General features: G+C 38.4%; 1 protein-coding gene across 1 annotated transcript in view; it reads right to left on the bottom strand.

Annotated features, from left to right (window-relative positions):
• Positions 1 to 17649, bottom strand: part of bckdhb (branched chain keto acid dehydrogenase E1 subunit beta) — a 39827-nt gene that overhangs the window by 18626 nt on the left and 3552 nt on the right. Inside the window, exons 4-8 of the mRNA XM_008323786.3 lie at positions 16729 to 16862; positions 15029 to 15184; positions 11468 to 11576; positions 8711 to 8808; positions 7369 to 7479 (exon numbers count right to left, since the gene is read on the bottom strand). Of these exons, the coding sequence (XP_008322008.1) occupies positions 7369 to 7479; positions 8711 to 8808; positions 11468 to 11576; positions 15029 to 15184; positions 16729 to 16862 (608 nt within the window). The remainder of the gene's footprint in view (positions 1 to 7368; positions 7480 to 8710; positions 8809 to 11467; positions 11577 to 15028; positions 15185 to 16728; positions 16863 to 17649) is intronic.

Raw genomic sequence — 17649 nt, 5'->3', positions numbered from 1 at the left:
GGAGGAGAATAAACAGTAGCCATAGCTTACGATCAAAACACATCCTGGTTTGATCAATCAGGGGTGGGGGTCTCTAATATTTTTTTAGTATATCCGTATGTGGATTTGACAGGTTTAAGTCTGTACTTTTACAGTGAGCGACATGGAGAGGAATTTGAGAAATCTCCTGTGCCTAGTTGTGGAATTTGAGCAGCCACTCCTGCCAGGAGGAAGAATGGAAAAGTCAGTAGCAGCAAGACGTGTGCGGGGATTGAAGGAGACACACAGAAGAAATTACTATACCATTCCAGTGAACCACAAATATTGTGATGCACATATCTAATCTACATAAATCACCCTCGCTGTAAACTGAAGTGCTGCCTGAGGCTTCACTCTGTGGAGAATCCTGCATTAAATCAACTTCACCGGCAACTGCAGGAGACAGAAAGAGAAGCTGGATCCATCACTGACAAAATAGCCACGTGTGATTTTCCACTGATATAACCACTAAAAACACTGCTGAAGTATGACACAGATGGAGTTATGGCATACATCGGCCAAAAGGCACAAAGAACACCTTTCCATCAACTCCAGTCTTAAACTGGATCACTCTGGCCCCACATGTTTTCCTTCTTTTCTGCTGGTCGGGTCTATGGAGCTCTGTGTTAACACTCTAATTACAGATGTGGGCTACAACAACAATAATGCAAAGAGTTGGGCCCAAACCTCTGGCCACTTTCTTCTTGCCATTTTCTTTGACTTTGATTGTTTCCAGTGTGTGACTGAGGGCCAAAGACAATAGAAAAACTGTGGTGGGCAAAGCAGCGCAGACTGACTGAGGCATGATGGCTGCGAGGATAATTGATGTTAGGTGAAGACAGAGAATGGGTGTCAAAGATACTACACGCACTGCACACACAAAGACTATCAGTTCCAGCCAGTTAGACAAGGACAGTGACCAACATGTGGCTCTTGAATAAATGCAATGAACAAAAAAATGTACAATTAAAAACTCAAACATAAACACAAATGGGGAAAACAGCAATCAAACATTTGCCCATACATATAGAAAATCTGGACAAGAAAATATATTTTTTGAGTAACTGCTTATTGATTTTAATATAATTTTATTTTATACATTATTATTATAATTATTATAGTCTTCTTGAGATTTTTTAAAAGTCTGGTCTTTATGACAAAAAAAAGAATCTTTTTTAAAATTGTGCTTTTTTTTATTTATCTAAACTCTCCTCGCTAGTTGACTGCTGCTGCAAAAAGGAAAATGGTAAATGTATAGCAACATATACACCTGCCTGAAATTTTAGATTAGATTAGTATAATAGTTATTATAACACATTAATTTGTACCATGTAAATTTAAATCTCATAAATTTCTCAATGCTCTAATTTCCACTAATAATGGTCTAAACAACCTTGAGTAGAGTGGAAATCAGTTCACAAAAATGCCCAGTCATCTGGAATCCACCTGTTCGCTTCACTACAGCATTATTACCAAAATGTTTCAGGGTAAGTGAAGCACACAAAGATGTACAGTTGATTCTGCTGCACTTATCTTCGTGGAAACATGTTGCACATTGGAACCTTTGGGGAGGCCAGGAGAATCTACTGCTAATCAGAAATGAAGGCCTTTATCTGTTTCAGATTATGTTGGGATGGGTAGCCAAATCTCTACTGAGAGTAGAGATAGAGATTGTGGCGGGGCAAAACAAATGACAAACGTCGAACAAGGTTCCAAAGTGGGTTTAAGGATCAAAATAAAAACGACTTTATGTCAGATAAGTATCCTAAGGACCAGCTTTTAACAGTGGGCTTGTGTGTTTAAAATTATTTTAAGCATTACTGGTGAATTCAATAATGTTAATAAAACTGGATACATTATCCAATCATTATATTATAATTATATCATGTGTAAATTTTCTCTGGATATTAATTAATTATACTATTGCTTTAGTTCATAGACTCCTTAATTGAGGGGTTGAGCAGCTGACGTCACTGTCACCATTATTAAATCTGTATCTGGCCCTCGCAGAAACTGATTAAAACTCTGTGTTCCATTTTAAAATTGTTCCTGCCAGATGTGAAAGAACAACCCTGTGACAAAATTGGGGAGATGGAAAATCCCCTGGCTCATTCTAACCATGAGGAAAACTGATCAAACTTAAACCCTGACTTGACCACAATAATTCTAATCCTCCAACGTTGATATTACAGCAAAATTTCCAAAACATGTTCAGCAGATGCTAATGAGAGAAGGGGCTTGTGGGTGAAAATCAGAGTGTTGATGTGGCTTGTTCGGCCAAATTCCAAGGTAGACATAAATATCAAAGTGACAGTTTATACTCCTCCACAGTCTGGTTTTTGTTGATTATCAAACATGCTGTCTCCGTTTTGGGGAGCGTGCATCTCTTTTGCATAAATACAGTCCTTTTTTGCAGAGCATCATCTCTTTAATAATAATGTTTCAAGTGTAGTGGTGGTGTTGGGAGGTTTTCCACTCGTCCACAGTGCACTGCTCGCTGCCGTCTCTTCATGGGAACTTTAAATGAGAGATTATTTACCCCTTATAATTATGGTGGACAATATTAAAAACAACAGCAGAAAAAAGTGAGGGCATGGACCTCATGCTCAGCTTGACACTGAGCAAAAAAAAACAAAAACACACACACTGGTGACTTCCTCAGAACATTTGCCCTTCCACCTGAGGGAATGACAACCAAACATATCTTAAACACTGTGTCCTGTCTGACTATTCTATATTTACCTACCATTTCTGACACATGACACACATTACGGCTCAAAAACCATTAAGGGCCAGTGAAGGGAGGGTGAGCGTAGCATTGATAAGGGTGGCTTATCTGTACAGTGACTCAACACACTCCAGATCACTGAGAACACACAGGGTGGAACATGCATCAATTCCAAGAATGAGAGCAGATGCGGCAACACTCTCCCTTTGCCAATGTAACTTTTACTCCTCTATACGTTTTGCAACCGACCAACTTTACTAATATGTCGTGAGACTTGTGATGTCCGTGCACTTGTGCACATGAAGTCCTGAAGTGTCTCCTCCTGCATGTGTTTTGGAGAGTTGAACAGGTTCAGCCAAATTGGTTGCATCACTACAAGGGCTGAGATCCAGACAGCGCTGCAGTCACACAGACATTAGCACAAACACAGGCAAAAAGACACATCTATTGAAGGGGAGTTTACACATATTAAGGGAAGACAATAAATTAAGAAAAATAGTTACCACAAGCTTCAGAGACCTGCAGGCTGTTCCTGACAACTTAGCTTTAAAATCACTATCCCTCCCATATGCACTGCACATCAACAGGAGTTTGTTTTAGCAAATCAAGGCTTATTGATAAAATAGAATGTTTAACATTTACTTTTAACAACAACAAATGTCTGATGTTATGTAGTGTAATTATTAAGCAAAATCAAGGCTTTTACATTTACAAATATGTATTCAAATGCATGTCACATGTTCCAACCCCCAAAAGTACCCATTAAAAGTTATCAAATGAAGGAAACATACCACATTCATTATATTCCTGAGACTCACAGCACACCAAGGTCTTAATCAAATTCTTCTGGTCCAAGTCCATGTGTGGGGGTAGGTACCATTTCCAAACACAAAGACTAAACAAGGTTTTCCCCCAGTTTTGAGTTTGCAGATGTCTGATGACACTGTTTGTATGTGTGGGTGTTTGTGTGGTCGTTAAAACTAGTCTGTTGTGAAACACAGTGCAATGTGAAACATTAATCCAAAGGTAAATGGCGGGGGTCTCAATCCCTTCAAGGTTGTAAACAGGCTTGTGGTTAAGTCCAAACTTTATTCACTCAAATTATTTTTTTCAACCACTAAATGCTAGCAGGGTTGTAGCAGACAATCTAAAACTGGAGATGTGTATGACAGTCAATGTCACATTTGGATGAGAAAATACTGTAGCTGCAAGGTCGAGTGTCACCGGCTGGTTCTTGAGAGGATCAACCTGACCAAACTTGATGAGATGAAATGGAATGCTGTGTACATTTAAACTCAAAGAACTAATAAATCCAAATAAAGTTCTTTATTTCCTTAAATCCAGGTCTGGATCCTAAAACTACCTGTGATACATTAATGCAACAATAAACCTTTACTTTACTGCTGCTGACTTTGCAACACAAGCCAAGTCAAACAAACGAAGATGTATAAGAACGTACGTGAATGTAGGATAAACTGCCCAGGCATAATAAAGACAATAAAAGAGACAATAAAAGTCTTTAGACAGGCTAGGAGAATAAGCTTCTTCATAAATCTATGACTTCACGGCCTGTGAACAAACCAACAGAGACCCTTCAGGGCCAATAACTCTATTGTGCTGACAGATGCACAGTTCATACTCCAGCACATAAATAAATTATTTATGGGAATTTACTTAACATAAAAAGAATGGTCAGTCTGTTGGATCTCTCTATATTTTAGAATCAACACGCTGAACTTTTTTAAAGGTCACGTCATGACCATTAGGCTTCCCAGTATGCACATTGAGTTTAAATGAGACTTCAAAGATCACTTATTTAGAAAAAAAATATTTGAAGAAAAAAACAAGTATTACTGAGGTCTAGCCAAGTATGTGATGCACTAATTATTTCAACAGGAACAATGGTTTGTAATTGTTTTAAAGACAACATTCATGATATTGAATGGTCTTTTTTCAACACAATAAATCACATTATCCAATGGTTTTCACTCCCCAATCTGAATTAATGGCCAAGGTGATACGCAAGAGCCAGTGTAAGCAGGATGTAGCTTGTCTCATCTTATTTGTTATGTTAGCAACCATTTCCAAGAGTATTACTTTTCCCATGGAACCTAAAAGTCAACTTCCTAAGTTTCAAACTAAAATAAAAACAAGGGGAGCAACGTCGCCTAAATTCCTGAGTTCAGAAACTTTAATTCACTGCAGGGAATTAAGAAAATCTAATTAATAGCAAAACTTCTTCAAAAGAGGACTAAAGCATCCCCATATTGTTTTTACCAATGTGAGAATTTGCTCTTGTGGTGTATCAATGTGTCTGTTTTACATCAAGTATGTTTTTGGCCTACACTAAGGCTGAACATTTAATCAGGTCATAACAAAATGACAGATTAATCAGTAAGTAAAATATTTTTGTAACTGCAGTTCTGTAGTGGTGATTCTGGTATAATTAAAATGACTTCTGCATGGGTGGGTTCCAGTGTGACGAAACCTTAATGTCTGAACATCAGGGGAGCTGCAGCCACAGAGTCATCCAGTAGACACGCCAGCCCAGTGCAGCTGTGTGGTACCCAGTAGTTAGGCCACCACTGTGCTGGGTTACTGAGGCCATGCAGGCTCGAATGTCTTACTCTATACACTTGTTTTCCTCATTATTGAACAGAAAACTGCATTTATCATTCAAAAAATATGGTTGTATTTGTGAGACAGCACAAATGAGGATACACAAAAGAAAATACTTTGTAAAAAATGGTATTGTGACAACCCTATTGTTCCTTTATTTATTATACATACTCCATATAATATTCCATATAATACTATAATTAACACTAATTCTTATTGTTATTACATAAATATAAAGACTAGTCATAATTTCACCTGCAATACGCAAATCAATGTAGTTTGTATCATTGTGAGATCATATACTCTGTGTCTAGATTTAACTTCATGACGTCATCACCTTTAAGCAGCACAAAAAAAACCACTGCATAACAGCACTGCAAATTCCAAGACATTTTTTTATGTTGAGATGAATTAAACAACAACAAAAAAACCCTGATGTGTGTTCAATGCATCAGTCCAGGTGATAATAACCATCATTTTGCACAGAAAATAGCTGGCCCTCTGTGAGATTTAATAACAGCTTTTATCATGGGCTGTTCACATGAATCATTAAACTGTACTGAAACTGCGTCAGACCCTTCACATGTTGTGTAGAGTTACTGTCTACAGAGGGTGTTCAGAAGCTTTCTGCTTGATAAAAGTAGGGAGAGAGAAAGAAATATGTGTCTTGGTGCACTATGTCACTCACATACTCACTCTGGTGTTTCATCAGGACAAGGGAGGTTCAGAGGTTACTACAGAGTAAGTAAACACCAGTTGAAAAAACAATGTCACCAAAAAAATGCAGAAGGTGAAACTACTAATGTATATGATATAGACTAATGTATATATTCACAAAATACAGTCGTTGTCTTTATGTGTAGGTGTGTACGGAAACTTGGATATTAAAACACCAATGGGTTAATAAATCAAAGAAAATAACCAGGTGAATGTTTTTGAAAACCAAAAGGCAACAGGCCTGGCATTTGGCTTATTTACAAAACACAAAAGTATACAACAACTCCTCTTAATTTGTTTAAGACAGAATAACCTTACAAAAATTATACAGACCATTTAACCTAACTGTAGTCGACTGCTCACATAAGCACTCAGTGCCAGGACAATACTACAGTCCCTGCCTTTATTTCCAAAAGACTCCCTCCTAAATGACTACTCTCCAGCCGTAATTTCATCCTGTGCTTTAACTGGTGGTTATAAGATTTGCGGCGGGCGCAGCATGATGTTCACTGACAAAGTCCTACGTTTACCAGAGGAGCATGAGAATGGGAAAATAAATGTGCAAAAATAAAAATGTATCTGGTCGGAAAAGCAGCATGTGACATTTTCAAGGGCCATTTAAAAAGCAATGTTCCACAAGTGGGAGGGACTGGTCGGCATCGGTTCACCTCCCGCTGTGAAAAGCACCTTCAGCTGTATGGTTTTCATTCTTAAACATCATACCGGCTCTTTCCAGCTTGTGTAGTCCAGTCACTCTCACCCCCCACCAAGCTCATTTGACCATTTCTAAATAAATAAAGATGAAGCACACAGCAGCAAGAGTCTCCTAAATTAAATATTTTTGTTCTGGTGAGAGCCATTACGTTTGTAAGACTTTGGTAACATACACAGACACTCCAGGTGGACTTGCTATGAAGACAATGACTGCTGTCAGACACCGACCAAAAAGAAAACTGCCAGTAGTTGCAGCACAATAAAAGCACTGCAGGAAAAAGACCTATTGACTCAGCAACAGCCTTTTGTTGGAAACAGTATTTCTGCCCGAATACGTACAACCTGAAAAAAAAACTGTTTATGGTGCAAGATTTCAATTAATCTAATAATGTTTTGGATATTTTTTTGGTATTTAAACTTTTTGCAATTTCTCAAGAGTAGCCCAAAATCTTCCCAAAAATTTACAGATTACAGATCTTTAAATTACATATTATGGAAAAGAAATTCAACCTGCCCGAAGCCTGAACTTTTCTTTGCTAGCTAGTCAGGAGGTTTTCGTGTGCGACTGTTACCTTGCAAACAGTTTCAACATCCCATGGCAAGATGGTCTGTAAATCAATGAGCTCGCACGACACTCCTAGTTTCTCCTGGGCGAGGTTTGCAACCTCCCTCAACACATGGACCTGAGACAGAAAGAAATACTTGGTTATTACAGGCTGACAATTAATTAAATAAGTAAATAAATGTATACAATGCGTATGATCCTACCATACAATACAGAAAAAAACTGTTGCATATTCAACATGAAAACTGATCTTTGTGACTTTGTTTGTTTCATGATTGCAATCACAAGTAGAGCTCAGTTTAAAATTACTAAAAACATACACATAAATAACTGCTGTCAGCAGCTATTAATGTCCATAAACACCCAGATAACAAGTTATGATGTGGACTAGAAAGATAGATTCTTGGTGCAGTTTCAATCAATGATGTTAACTGACAACTGTTTTTAAACCAATTGAATTCAATTTAATGGCCACAGTTTAACATCTGCTTTTATGAATACGATGAACTTGTCCACAGTCACCAGATGTATATCTACTAAATCCGGTACGTTTGGGATGTGGAAGAATTTACAACATGTCTGTAAATCTGAAGAAATGATGCAATGTCAATTAAAGTCAAATTTCTAAAACAGTCCAAAGGTAAACAAGTTTCAGAAGTCTTCACAATATATAAAATAATTAAAATCACTAGTAATCATTGTTGCAGGCAGGAGCAATGTAGTGTTATTGTGCTAATCAAGTATTTCTAATTGAAAAAAAATGTTTTTTTTTAACATTCTATGGTTTATTTTGTGCAGCAAAAACAGCAACTTGCTTTTTGCTGCTTTATTCCTCATTCTCTTTTGTCTGCCCTCAAACAACAATATGAGCTTTGTTGAAGATGTTTTCCACTTCACGACCTTTGACATCCCTTCCATTTACCAATATGATGGCTTCATAAGCCTGTTAAGAGTGTCTGCACATAATCCAACTTAGAGAGGAACCCTGGAGAGTTACAGTCACCTTCATACAGAGCAGGGGGAAATAAAACCCCTTGGATGAAAAGAAAAGCAATAATGGAACATGTACAAGAGAAATGTAGCGTTAACATGTGGAGAGCCAAAAACAGCCCGGACGTCGTGGAGATGTCTGGGCTGATACAGCCGCAAAGTGCAGACCAAGAGATCCTGCTGGGACAGAAAGGGTTTGTGATAGACTTATAGTTAATCCACTGTTTGTCTCTGTGGCTGAACATGAGAGCCGGCTCATTTTTTCCTGTGGCCATGGAAAACGATACAAAGGTACATGGCAGCTGACGGAACAGCTCAACTCACCCACAAAGACATTAGTTCTGCATGAGATGCCTTACCTGTGTCCCCCAGGCAACCAGTGTGACATCACTTCCTTCCTGTAGGACCTCAGCCTGGGAGAGTGGGATGGTGTAGGACTCCACAGGAACTTGCTCCACTACAAAGAAAAAAACCACATGGACAAGGGAAAGACTTTCATTAAAAGATATGTCAGTGAAAACGTGCAAACACATGCAAATTTCACGTGCACAAATCCTCAAGGTTCAACACACATTCATTCATTTTTACAGGGTATCCTGTGGTTTCGTGTAAAACTCACTGGGCTACGTCTGAAAGGCTAGACAAGAAGTAAAAGTGGTGAAATGACAGGCAGTCAGAAAACAAAAAATTCCAACTCTAGAACATTTTTACTGGCCTATTTTCAAGAGCTCTTTCACGCTTTTTCCAAAACCTCAACTCTCTACAGAGGTTTGGTTTACTTTTATCAGCACAAATGAGTGCAGGGATCCAATGATAAAGTTCTGCCAGCAACAAGCTCATAACCCCAAATAATCTCAACAACAAACTATTGATGGCATGGGTAGACGGACCACAAAGAGAAACACTAGTCCAAAAATAGAGGGGGGGCTTCCAGCCAGCCTGCCACTCTTTGAACTCTTCACAGGCCAACACAAAGTGCTTGTAAGTATGCGGTCTGGGTAATATTTAATAATGTGCTGGAAAACTGAGGCAAAGACATGAAAGTCATCAACAAGGAAAAACAACACAAAGTCAAACTGCGATTACTGACATGTAGCCGCTTATCACCACCCAAGTGGCAGAGAGTCAACGTCCTCACAAAAGAAACCTTTGGCTGCAAAACAAGTAGCGCAAAGGACGGGAGATGATTTGCAGTCTGCCGTGATGGGAAGCTCGTTCGGGAAGCCCTGACATGCATGAGCTGTGTGAAATTCCAAAAGACGTGGAGAAAAAAAAAATTGATTCTGGTATAACTACGACTATCCATATAGAAAAAACAGTGGTCTGTTAATCATATCCAACTCCTGGTTTATGAAATCCCGGGCGTGACGTAAGAGCATTTTAAACAATGCATAAAGTCAGTTAAAAGTAGACACCAGAAAGGACAAAGCATGACCCACAATGCAATTAAAAACAACTTCATCATCAGGCCTAGATCATTGGAGGCATGTGCACCTGGAATGAGAGCTCACTTCCTCTATGCCTTTAGTAAAAGCCAAATAAATCATGAAACACTACCATGACGAAGCCCACGTGCTAGAGAGCAGAGCATGAGAGTTTTCATACTTCTGTCAAAACACACAGATTTGTGTTCACTTTGAGGATAAAAAAAAAAGAAACAATCCCTGAGTGGACTTGACTCAGTCTTATCTTGTCACTGCATCTTAAAAACTGTTCTAATATTTTTATAAACAATACCATCTGGAAGAGCTGCACAGAACAACACAGACATGAAGTCTTTCGCTTGCACAGCTTCATCCCACTGTTCCCCCAAAGGGCTGACAAACAAGCGAAAATGTTAACCGACACTGAGAAGAACTTAAGACACCTGCATCTGCCTACCCTGTCATATAACAACGAGGGATGGAACTTGTATTACATTATCATATTCAGAGTGTTATAAGGGATTTCGGGAATGGGTTTAATATCACATTTCATGACGATATGTAGACAAAGCCACAGACAATGTGAGAGAGATGTCACGAACCAGGTTTTGAGGAGAACGGCTGATAAGTGGTTTTGTCATTTGATTGAACCGTCAAAACAGAAAACATTAGTCAGGGAGATCACTGCAGCTTAAATCCCGTCACAGTTAAAGTCTGTTCTCTTTCACACCATCTTCTGGCTCTCTTCAACAAGAGCACAGGGAGGTTTCATGTTGGGGCCGGTAGCAACAAAGTGTCCTGATTCTGTCTCAAGGATTCAACATCATATTAAACATTTTAACACCAAATATCAATGAGGTATTTGTTGAGTTGTCTGTCCAAAGCCACAAAGGCCTTACACTTCTTGCTTGTTAAAAAACACAACGTTGCTTGGTCTGCACTACAGTACATTTGTGTGTGCATCTACATCACACTTGGTTGCACTCACACTGTTTACATTCTGGCAGGGCATCAAGCTTGCTTGTCCTGTCATGTGCTTCTAAATGGCAGAGCATTTGCTTTGAATAAAAAAGCCAACTGAGTGAACAGCAGGCCAGCAGGACGTCGCGGTGTCGGAGGCTCAACATCAGGCTATACAGGTAATCATTTGACTAAAGAAAACATTTTCTAATTGTAATTGGTGTAATTATGCTCCATCTGAATTATATTTTCACATCTTTAAGCATCAATCTGTATGGCATGGTGAAAGGTAAAAAACTGTTCTTAAAAAATGAACATAGTCTTGTTTAGAAGAATGAAACAGAACAGAGGAAAATTCTAATTATTGAATACGTAATAGAAAAGAGGAAATTCTGAGTTCATCTCTTAAAGTTGCTATCAAAAGCAACAGTATATACACAAACTGCCCCAGGGCAACCAACAACAATCAATTTAATCCACTGTTCACATCACTGTTCTGTGAGTTTTAAAATGGTAAACTTTTTATTTAAATTTAAGTTGTTTCTGATCAGATTCCAAATAGGAGCCGCTTCCTAATGTGGGAAAAGGGCCTAACAACATTTCTGTAGCTACCACATCAACGTGACAATGTTTACAACATTTTGTGGAATTTATTCATGTTTTATATTCATGCTATACATACTCCTTAACTTACCCAAAGGTTAGACAAAAGTCCATCATATTTAAAATTACCTGCTGCTCTGTACATGATCTTGGGCTCAAAGAATATGCATGGATTCTTGTCAGCGATGCAAGACAGTAGCAGACCCTTGGCCTGGACTGGTCCACGTGGGATTACAACCTGAGGAGAATAAAATCCACTTAATTTGGCAACAGCAGAGAAATATCCAGATGAAATATTATTTTTTGCAAAATTATTCTTATCCACTCAACAGAATATGTTGCCATCATTTTGGCCAGATGTATCTTGGAAAAAGGAATCTAATCTTTATGGGATTAACATGATAAAAGGTGGGTTGAAGAAAAAAAACTAAATTAATGTGAGAGTTTGATTTTAATCATCAAAATCATTTTCAGTTTGTGATAAACCTTTGGCTAACAGCAATGCTAGTATGTGCACCAGGATTAACACCTTTGCAGACAGACATGTTTATTATGGCTCTCAGCTGTGGTTCCTCACAGTGCAGGGACTGTGATCGGAAACCAGACGTTTATGATTTTATACATTATTGTTTTTTAGTAATCCAAATTGTTTATTAAAATGCACATGGACATTTTAATAAACAATTAAAATGTCCATGTGCATTTTAATTTAACACGTGCCTGGAGAAAAACAAACAAACAATGGAAAATAATAAACAGACACACGTATGTATTCCTTAATCTAATAAATAACAAGGTAGTTTTTGATTGACAAAAACAGATGACAAAATTAGCAACTGGAAACCAGCTTCCGAAGCTTGGTTTTTATCTTGAAGTGAGGTTACACAAAGGTTTGAATGACGTATATTTTGTCATCAGAGGCAGCGTGTGCGGTTGTGTGCATACCAATTTGTGGATGCATAATGCTGCTGCAGGAGGACTGAAACGCAGCGAACAGACTCCAAGCAGACTAGAACGAAGTATAATTAAAAACAACAACTTGCTTGTGGTTCACAGCTGTCTGTATGTATGCAGATATGCAACAGTGTAATTGGGGCTTTACACCCAACTGTGGACAATCCTAAAGGCCCAAGCTGCTCCTTTGCCTATTTTCCATCAAGGCCCTCTTCAGGATAATGTCGTCACTGATAAGATTGTAAAACAATACAGTACACAGGAACATAAATAATATAATACACTCAAGGCTAATGGTTTGCTAGAATTTTTTTTCAAAATCTGACTTGAATGTTGACAGTTCAGGAAACGAGTTGGAATCGTGTTTTCTGCAGACTAAATTTTATACTAGAATTGGTGAATTATTGCCAAAACCCAGAATAAAGGAGTCCGGGAGTCCGAGAGCCCAAGTCCAAGAGTAGGTCAACCAAGTAAGACACGTTAAGACTGTCAGGCATGTCAAAGTGCTATGAAAGGGAAAATCACAAAGACTTTGTCAAGCGTTGACTTTTAATTTGATCTAGATTTGGAGCCCATATTTTAAAATTAGAGCCACAATAAAACATTAACATTACATTTAACCAAACTTGAATGAGAGCTAATAAAATCGCTTTATTGGGAGTCCTCGGCCACCACAGCTGTTGTTTAAGCTTGGATTAAGCGAGTGAGGAAGGGCAGTGTAGAGCTCCAGGGAAATACAGCCCACAGCATCGACAAAAACTTGAGCTTGTGTAACAGCTAATGGAGTTCGAACTTTGCGTAGTTCAGTTTTGTGAATATAAGAATGCCAAATAATTTTCAGTCATAATAATACAATGTTATACTCAGCAAAGCCTGTTCAGAATACTTTACTTGAATTCAATCAAAAAAAATCTTCCACACTGTCCTTGCGGCCCTGATCTAGATTTATTTGATTTATTTATATATTTTATTTTCCAAAAAAACAAGAGTAGGTGAAAGAAACTTAAATTATTAAAATGGCTCCATATAATTATAATGAGCTAGCTGGAATTACACAAAGTTAACAATGAGTAAGTATTTTAGAGATGATTTTGATTAAATTTTAATAATAACCTACTGTGGGGCAGTGGTGGGTGGGGCAGTCGTGGATTAGTGGTTAAGGAAGTGGACACCACTGAGGTACTCTGAGCATGGCACCGCCCCCACACACTGCTCCCCGGGTGTTTAAAACTGCTCACTGTTCACTTTGGTGGTGGGTTAAAAACAGAGGTCACATTTGGTTGTGTGCAGTGGTGTGCTGTGTCACCATGACAAGTAGTTTACTTTACTTTCCTTTCCTTTCCTTCCTGTTTGGAACTTCAGTAAAGGAGATAAGATATTATTATAGTATAGTAGTTCAGACTCTTTCTCCACCAGGATATTGGAGACCCAGTACAGCTTAGCCTATTTACTTAGCCTAGCATGTGACCTTAAAAAGTCACATTGGTGTCAAACTAAATACTGAATGTTAAAAAAATAAAAAAGCAGATTCCCAGAGGAACCATTTCAAGCCAGCCAGGATTCAAACCTAGAATCTTCTGATCCATAATCAGACACATAATCCATTGGGCCACTGGACCACAAAAAATGATAATGATTTATTTACAACAAATCCAACACAAATGTTTATATTTTGGTCCTGTGCTAGTGTTTTGTGCACATGTCAATAACACCGTGACAACCTTGACATGTTTCTCTTCCTGCAGGTGAAATGAAACACAACAGGTAACAGATACCTGCCAGAGAGAAGACTACCTACTAATATTGGTTCCGTGCAACAACACCTATTATATCCTGGCCTTTTAATCAGTCAACAATGCAATTTTGTGTTTGTGTCCCTTTTTTAGATCTCCAGATGTGTGGCTGTTGTTTGTTTGTCTACTAAAAACAGATAAAGGAAACTGACAACAGTTTCTGATTTAACAACCTGGAAATAAATACGGATGCAAATCATTTTCTCGTAGGAACAAAAACACAATCTTAAATATGCCCCAGTGCGGTGTACACAAAGTTCAAGTATAAGGAAAACCCCAGTACTGGGCAGATTACTGCATGGCAGGGAGAGGAACTTGGAACGCAGAGTCTAGTCGAGGATGCCAGCAGCAAAACGTATGTCACTACTTACGTCAGTTAAATTCTTTATTCAAATTATATCAGCAAAAGCCAAAGAAGGCTTCATCTCTAAATATTGACAATATGATCTATACTCCTTTATGATTAAATACTTTAAATGTTTTAACTTCTCATGATCTGATGAGATCATAGGAAGCATCTGTGCACATTGTTCCATCTCTGATGATTTAAGTGATGTTTGATTTACTGCTGTTGTTTAATGTGAGCTTGTGACATGGAGACATGTAAATCTCAGATGTCGGAATTTATTATTCTCCTTTAAGGTTTTACGGGAGAAGCTGCAGGAAGAGAAATATGAATGGAAATGTATTTCAATTCTCATTATTAAAAAATATTTTTGTGTTTGCGAGAATTTCTCCCTTTATGTATTTTTTACCGTTCAAGTTATTTTCGTCTCAAGTTGTATAAAACTAATGACTGTTAACCAAATGCCGCTGAGACAATGCTGTCAGCCCCTTTTGTCAACCTAGTTTTCTGCCAAAATATTCTCTGACATATCTTGGAGTGAAACACAACATTGCCTTTCAAAGCCTAGGAAAAAGAAATCCAAGTGAGAGGGCTGACCTTGAGACCAGGGGCGTGGGCAAAAAAGGCCTCCGGGCTCTGAGAGTGGTAAAGTGATCCGTGGCCAACACAACCCCAGGGAGCACGGATGGTGAGGTTGCCACAGTCGAACAGGTCGCCAGATCGGTAGCGGTACTTGGCTGCTTCGTTGACTATCTGGAAAAAGTCCAAAAGCAATTCAGGTTCACACAGCTACAGAAAAATGAAACAGCAAAAACTGTACCTCCACCGTACAACACAGTGAGATTGTACTGTTGTATTTTGGTCTATGAAGTCCATTATGTTACTGAAAAACAAACAAACATTGAAGCACAGAGAAACCTTTTACTGGTTTTATGACAAAGACCACAAAAGTGGACAAAAGATTTCAGGCTGCATCCATGGGATTCTGGTATTCCTCTCGAAGCCTTAAAACCAGACATTTTAACAAGCACCTCAACTGTCTGGTTTCTGTTACCTTCCTCTTTAGTTTTTACTCCCTTAAACACAGGTGGGCTGTTAATTCTGCTTTTATGTTTCTCCGAGGTCAGTTTGGACGGCGCCGTTTTAATCGAGAGCACAGAAGACGTGAAGGAAAGCCCACTGTGGTCCTGACACTAGGTTAGATCTACTGTACTGAGCCCATTACAAAGCAGATGAAATATTAGGCTTCCTTTTACACCACTTTCAACAAATATATGCGACTGATATATGCTAATGCTGCCCCGTATCATGGAAGTGAAAGAGCAGTGTTGTAGTCGTTCAAGTTTCTTCCGAGGTAGAAAATTACACTGGGTTTGGTAAACCTCTACAAGAGAAGTACATGTGCAACAGAAACCACAAGGAAGATAAGAGAAAATAAATGAAGTCACGAGATAGGCTGCCAAGAATATCAAATGATCCTTATCAATTTTCCATGACTTATTTCTCTTAGAATTTTTACATGTTTTAATATTTTCCTTTTTTTTTATTTTTGCACAAGTTTGTCTTTGTGCTAACTCAGATACTGGCAGTCAGATTTAATGACTATTTAATGTGTGACATTAACAGACTTTTAGCTTTACAACCGTGAAACTTTGCAGGCTGCTTCATCAGGCAAGCAAGTTTAGCCAAACTTACTTTGGGCTTTTTAATGGTGCAAAATAACTTGGTGTTAGACCGTGACCTAAGGCTCTCCAATGTTATTTTCTACAGCAATTTTAACCTTTGTGGCTTACTAACCCTGAACTTTAAATAGCTGACTGACCAAAAACATGGATCTTTCGTCTTCACTACTATTCACTAGTTCTTGGGATCAGGAAAAGGCTATTGACTTTAAGGCTGTATATTTGGAAGTAGTTGTTTTTTTCCCTTACTGTGACAACTATGAGACATTGGGGTAATGAAAAAAACAGGAAATATCAGGAAGAAAAAAAACAATAACGCATATTCCTCAGGGCATCAGCAGGTGTCCACAACTTAAGATTTAATAGTATTACAAATTAATTTTAAGTGATATTTCATCTACACTTCTGTCAGATAAAAGAATAAACAATGAGACAAATCTGAGGTCAAACCTGGACACAAACAAACCCCATGTGAAGTGATGTGACATTTTGTTTGTGTGCAATTCCTTCTTTAAACAGATTTACATTGCACCAGTTTTATATGCAGCTCACTTGTGCTCTAGTTATATGTCACTGACAGTATTTTAGTATAACTGAACAGGTGGTGAATCTCACTTGGTCAAAAGCAGGAAAAATGTAATCGGCAAACTGGATCTCAGCAATCGCTGTGGCTCCTGCAACAGCTACTCCGATACCAAATCCCACAATCCCTTGCTCACAGAGGGGAGTGTTGAAAACTCTGTCCTTCCCTGTAAAAAAAATGGTTGAAAAGATCAAAATACTGAAACATCATTGAGGGACAATGTTGAACAGGTTTCAAATTCTGTTATTTAAAACTAAAAATGAATTCAAAGGTATGATCCCCAGAATTAAACACTGCATGACCTGTCACTTTTGAATGTAAAGGATAGCTCAGGAATAACAATTTCATCGGAACTATTTCACCTGTTGACCGTGGAATAGCAGTTGCAAAGTCATGCTGCAACAATACTTGAAATGTCAAGCAGCCTGAAAACAAATGAAGTGACAAGCTGATGCCTCTTTTTCTGCTGCAGCCGATCACGCCGGCGTCGGACCAATAATCCTATGAAGTCAAAACAAATTCATACACACACGCAAAAAGAACTATTTTCTACTCTCTACCCTATAATACAGCAACAGACCACAAGAGTGGGCATCTAAATATGGAGTGGAGTATGTTATTTTTTGCTTTCATCTTTTGAGTATTTGCTAATTCTGTCCTTGTGTTGTGCCTTTTTGTGTGTTGCCATTACACAGCAGTGGAGCCTCGCTCTGCCCTGCTTTGTGCTCGCAAAGTTCAATTAGCAACCACAACACCACAAGCCCTCAGAGGAATGAACAATTAACTGATCAAAATTTAGCAGCTCAGTGTTCTGACTCATCCAACTTCATGTGAAAGTGACAGTAAAAAAACAAAAACATGGCTGCATATGTTTGTGTGTGTCTGTGCATCATTTCAGCAGGTCATCAAAACAACCAGTGTTAAATCAACGACTGAAAAAGCACATTAAACCC

This window comes from Cynoglossus semilaevis, chromosome 13 (assembly GCF_000523025.1).
Source record: "Cynoglossus semilaevis isolate Cse_v1.0 chromosome 13, Cse_v1.0, whole genome shotgun sequence".
Lineage (NCBI taxonomy): Eukaryota > Metazoa > Chordata > Actinopteri > Pleuronectiformes > Cynoglossidae > Cynoglossus > Cynoglossus semilaevis.
Note: the sequence above shows the minus strand (reverse complement) of the source record. Positions and strands in the feature narration are given on the sequence as shown.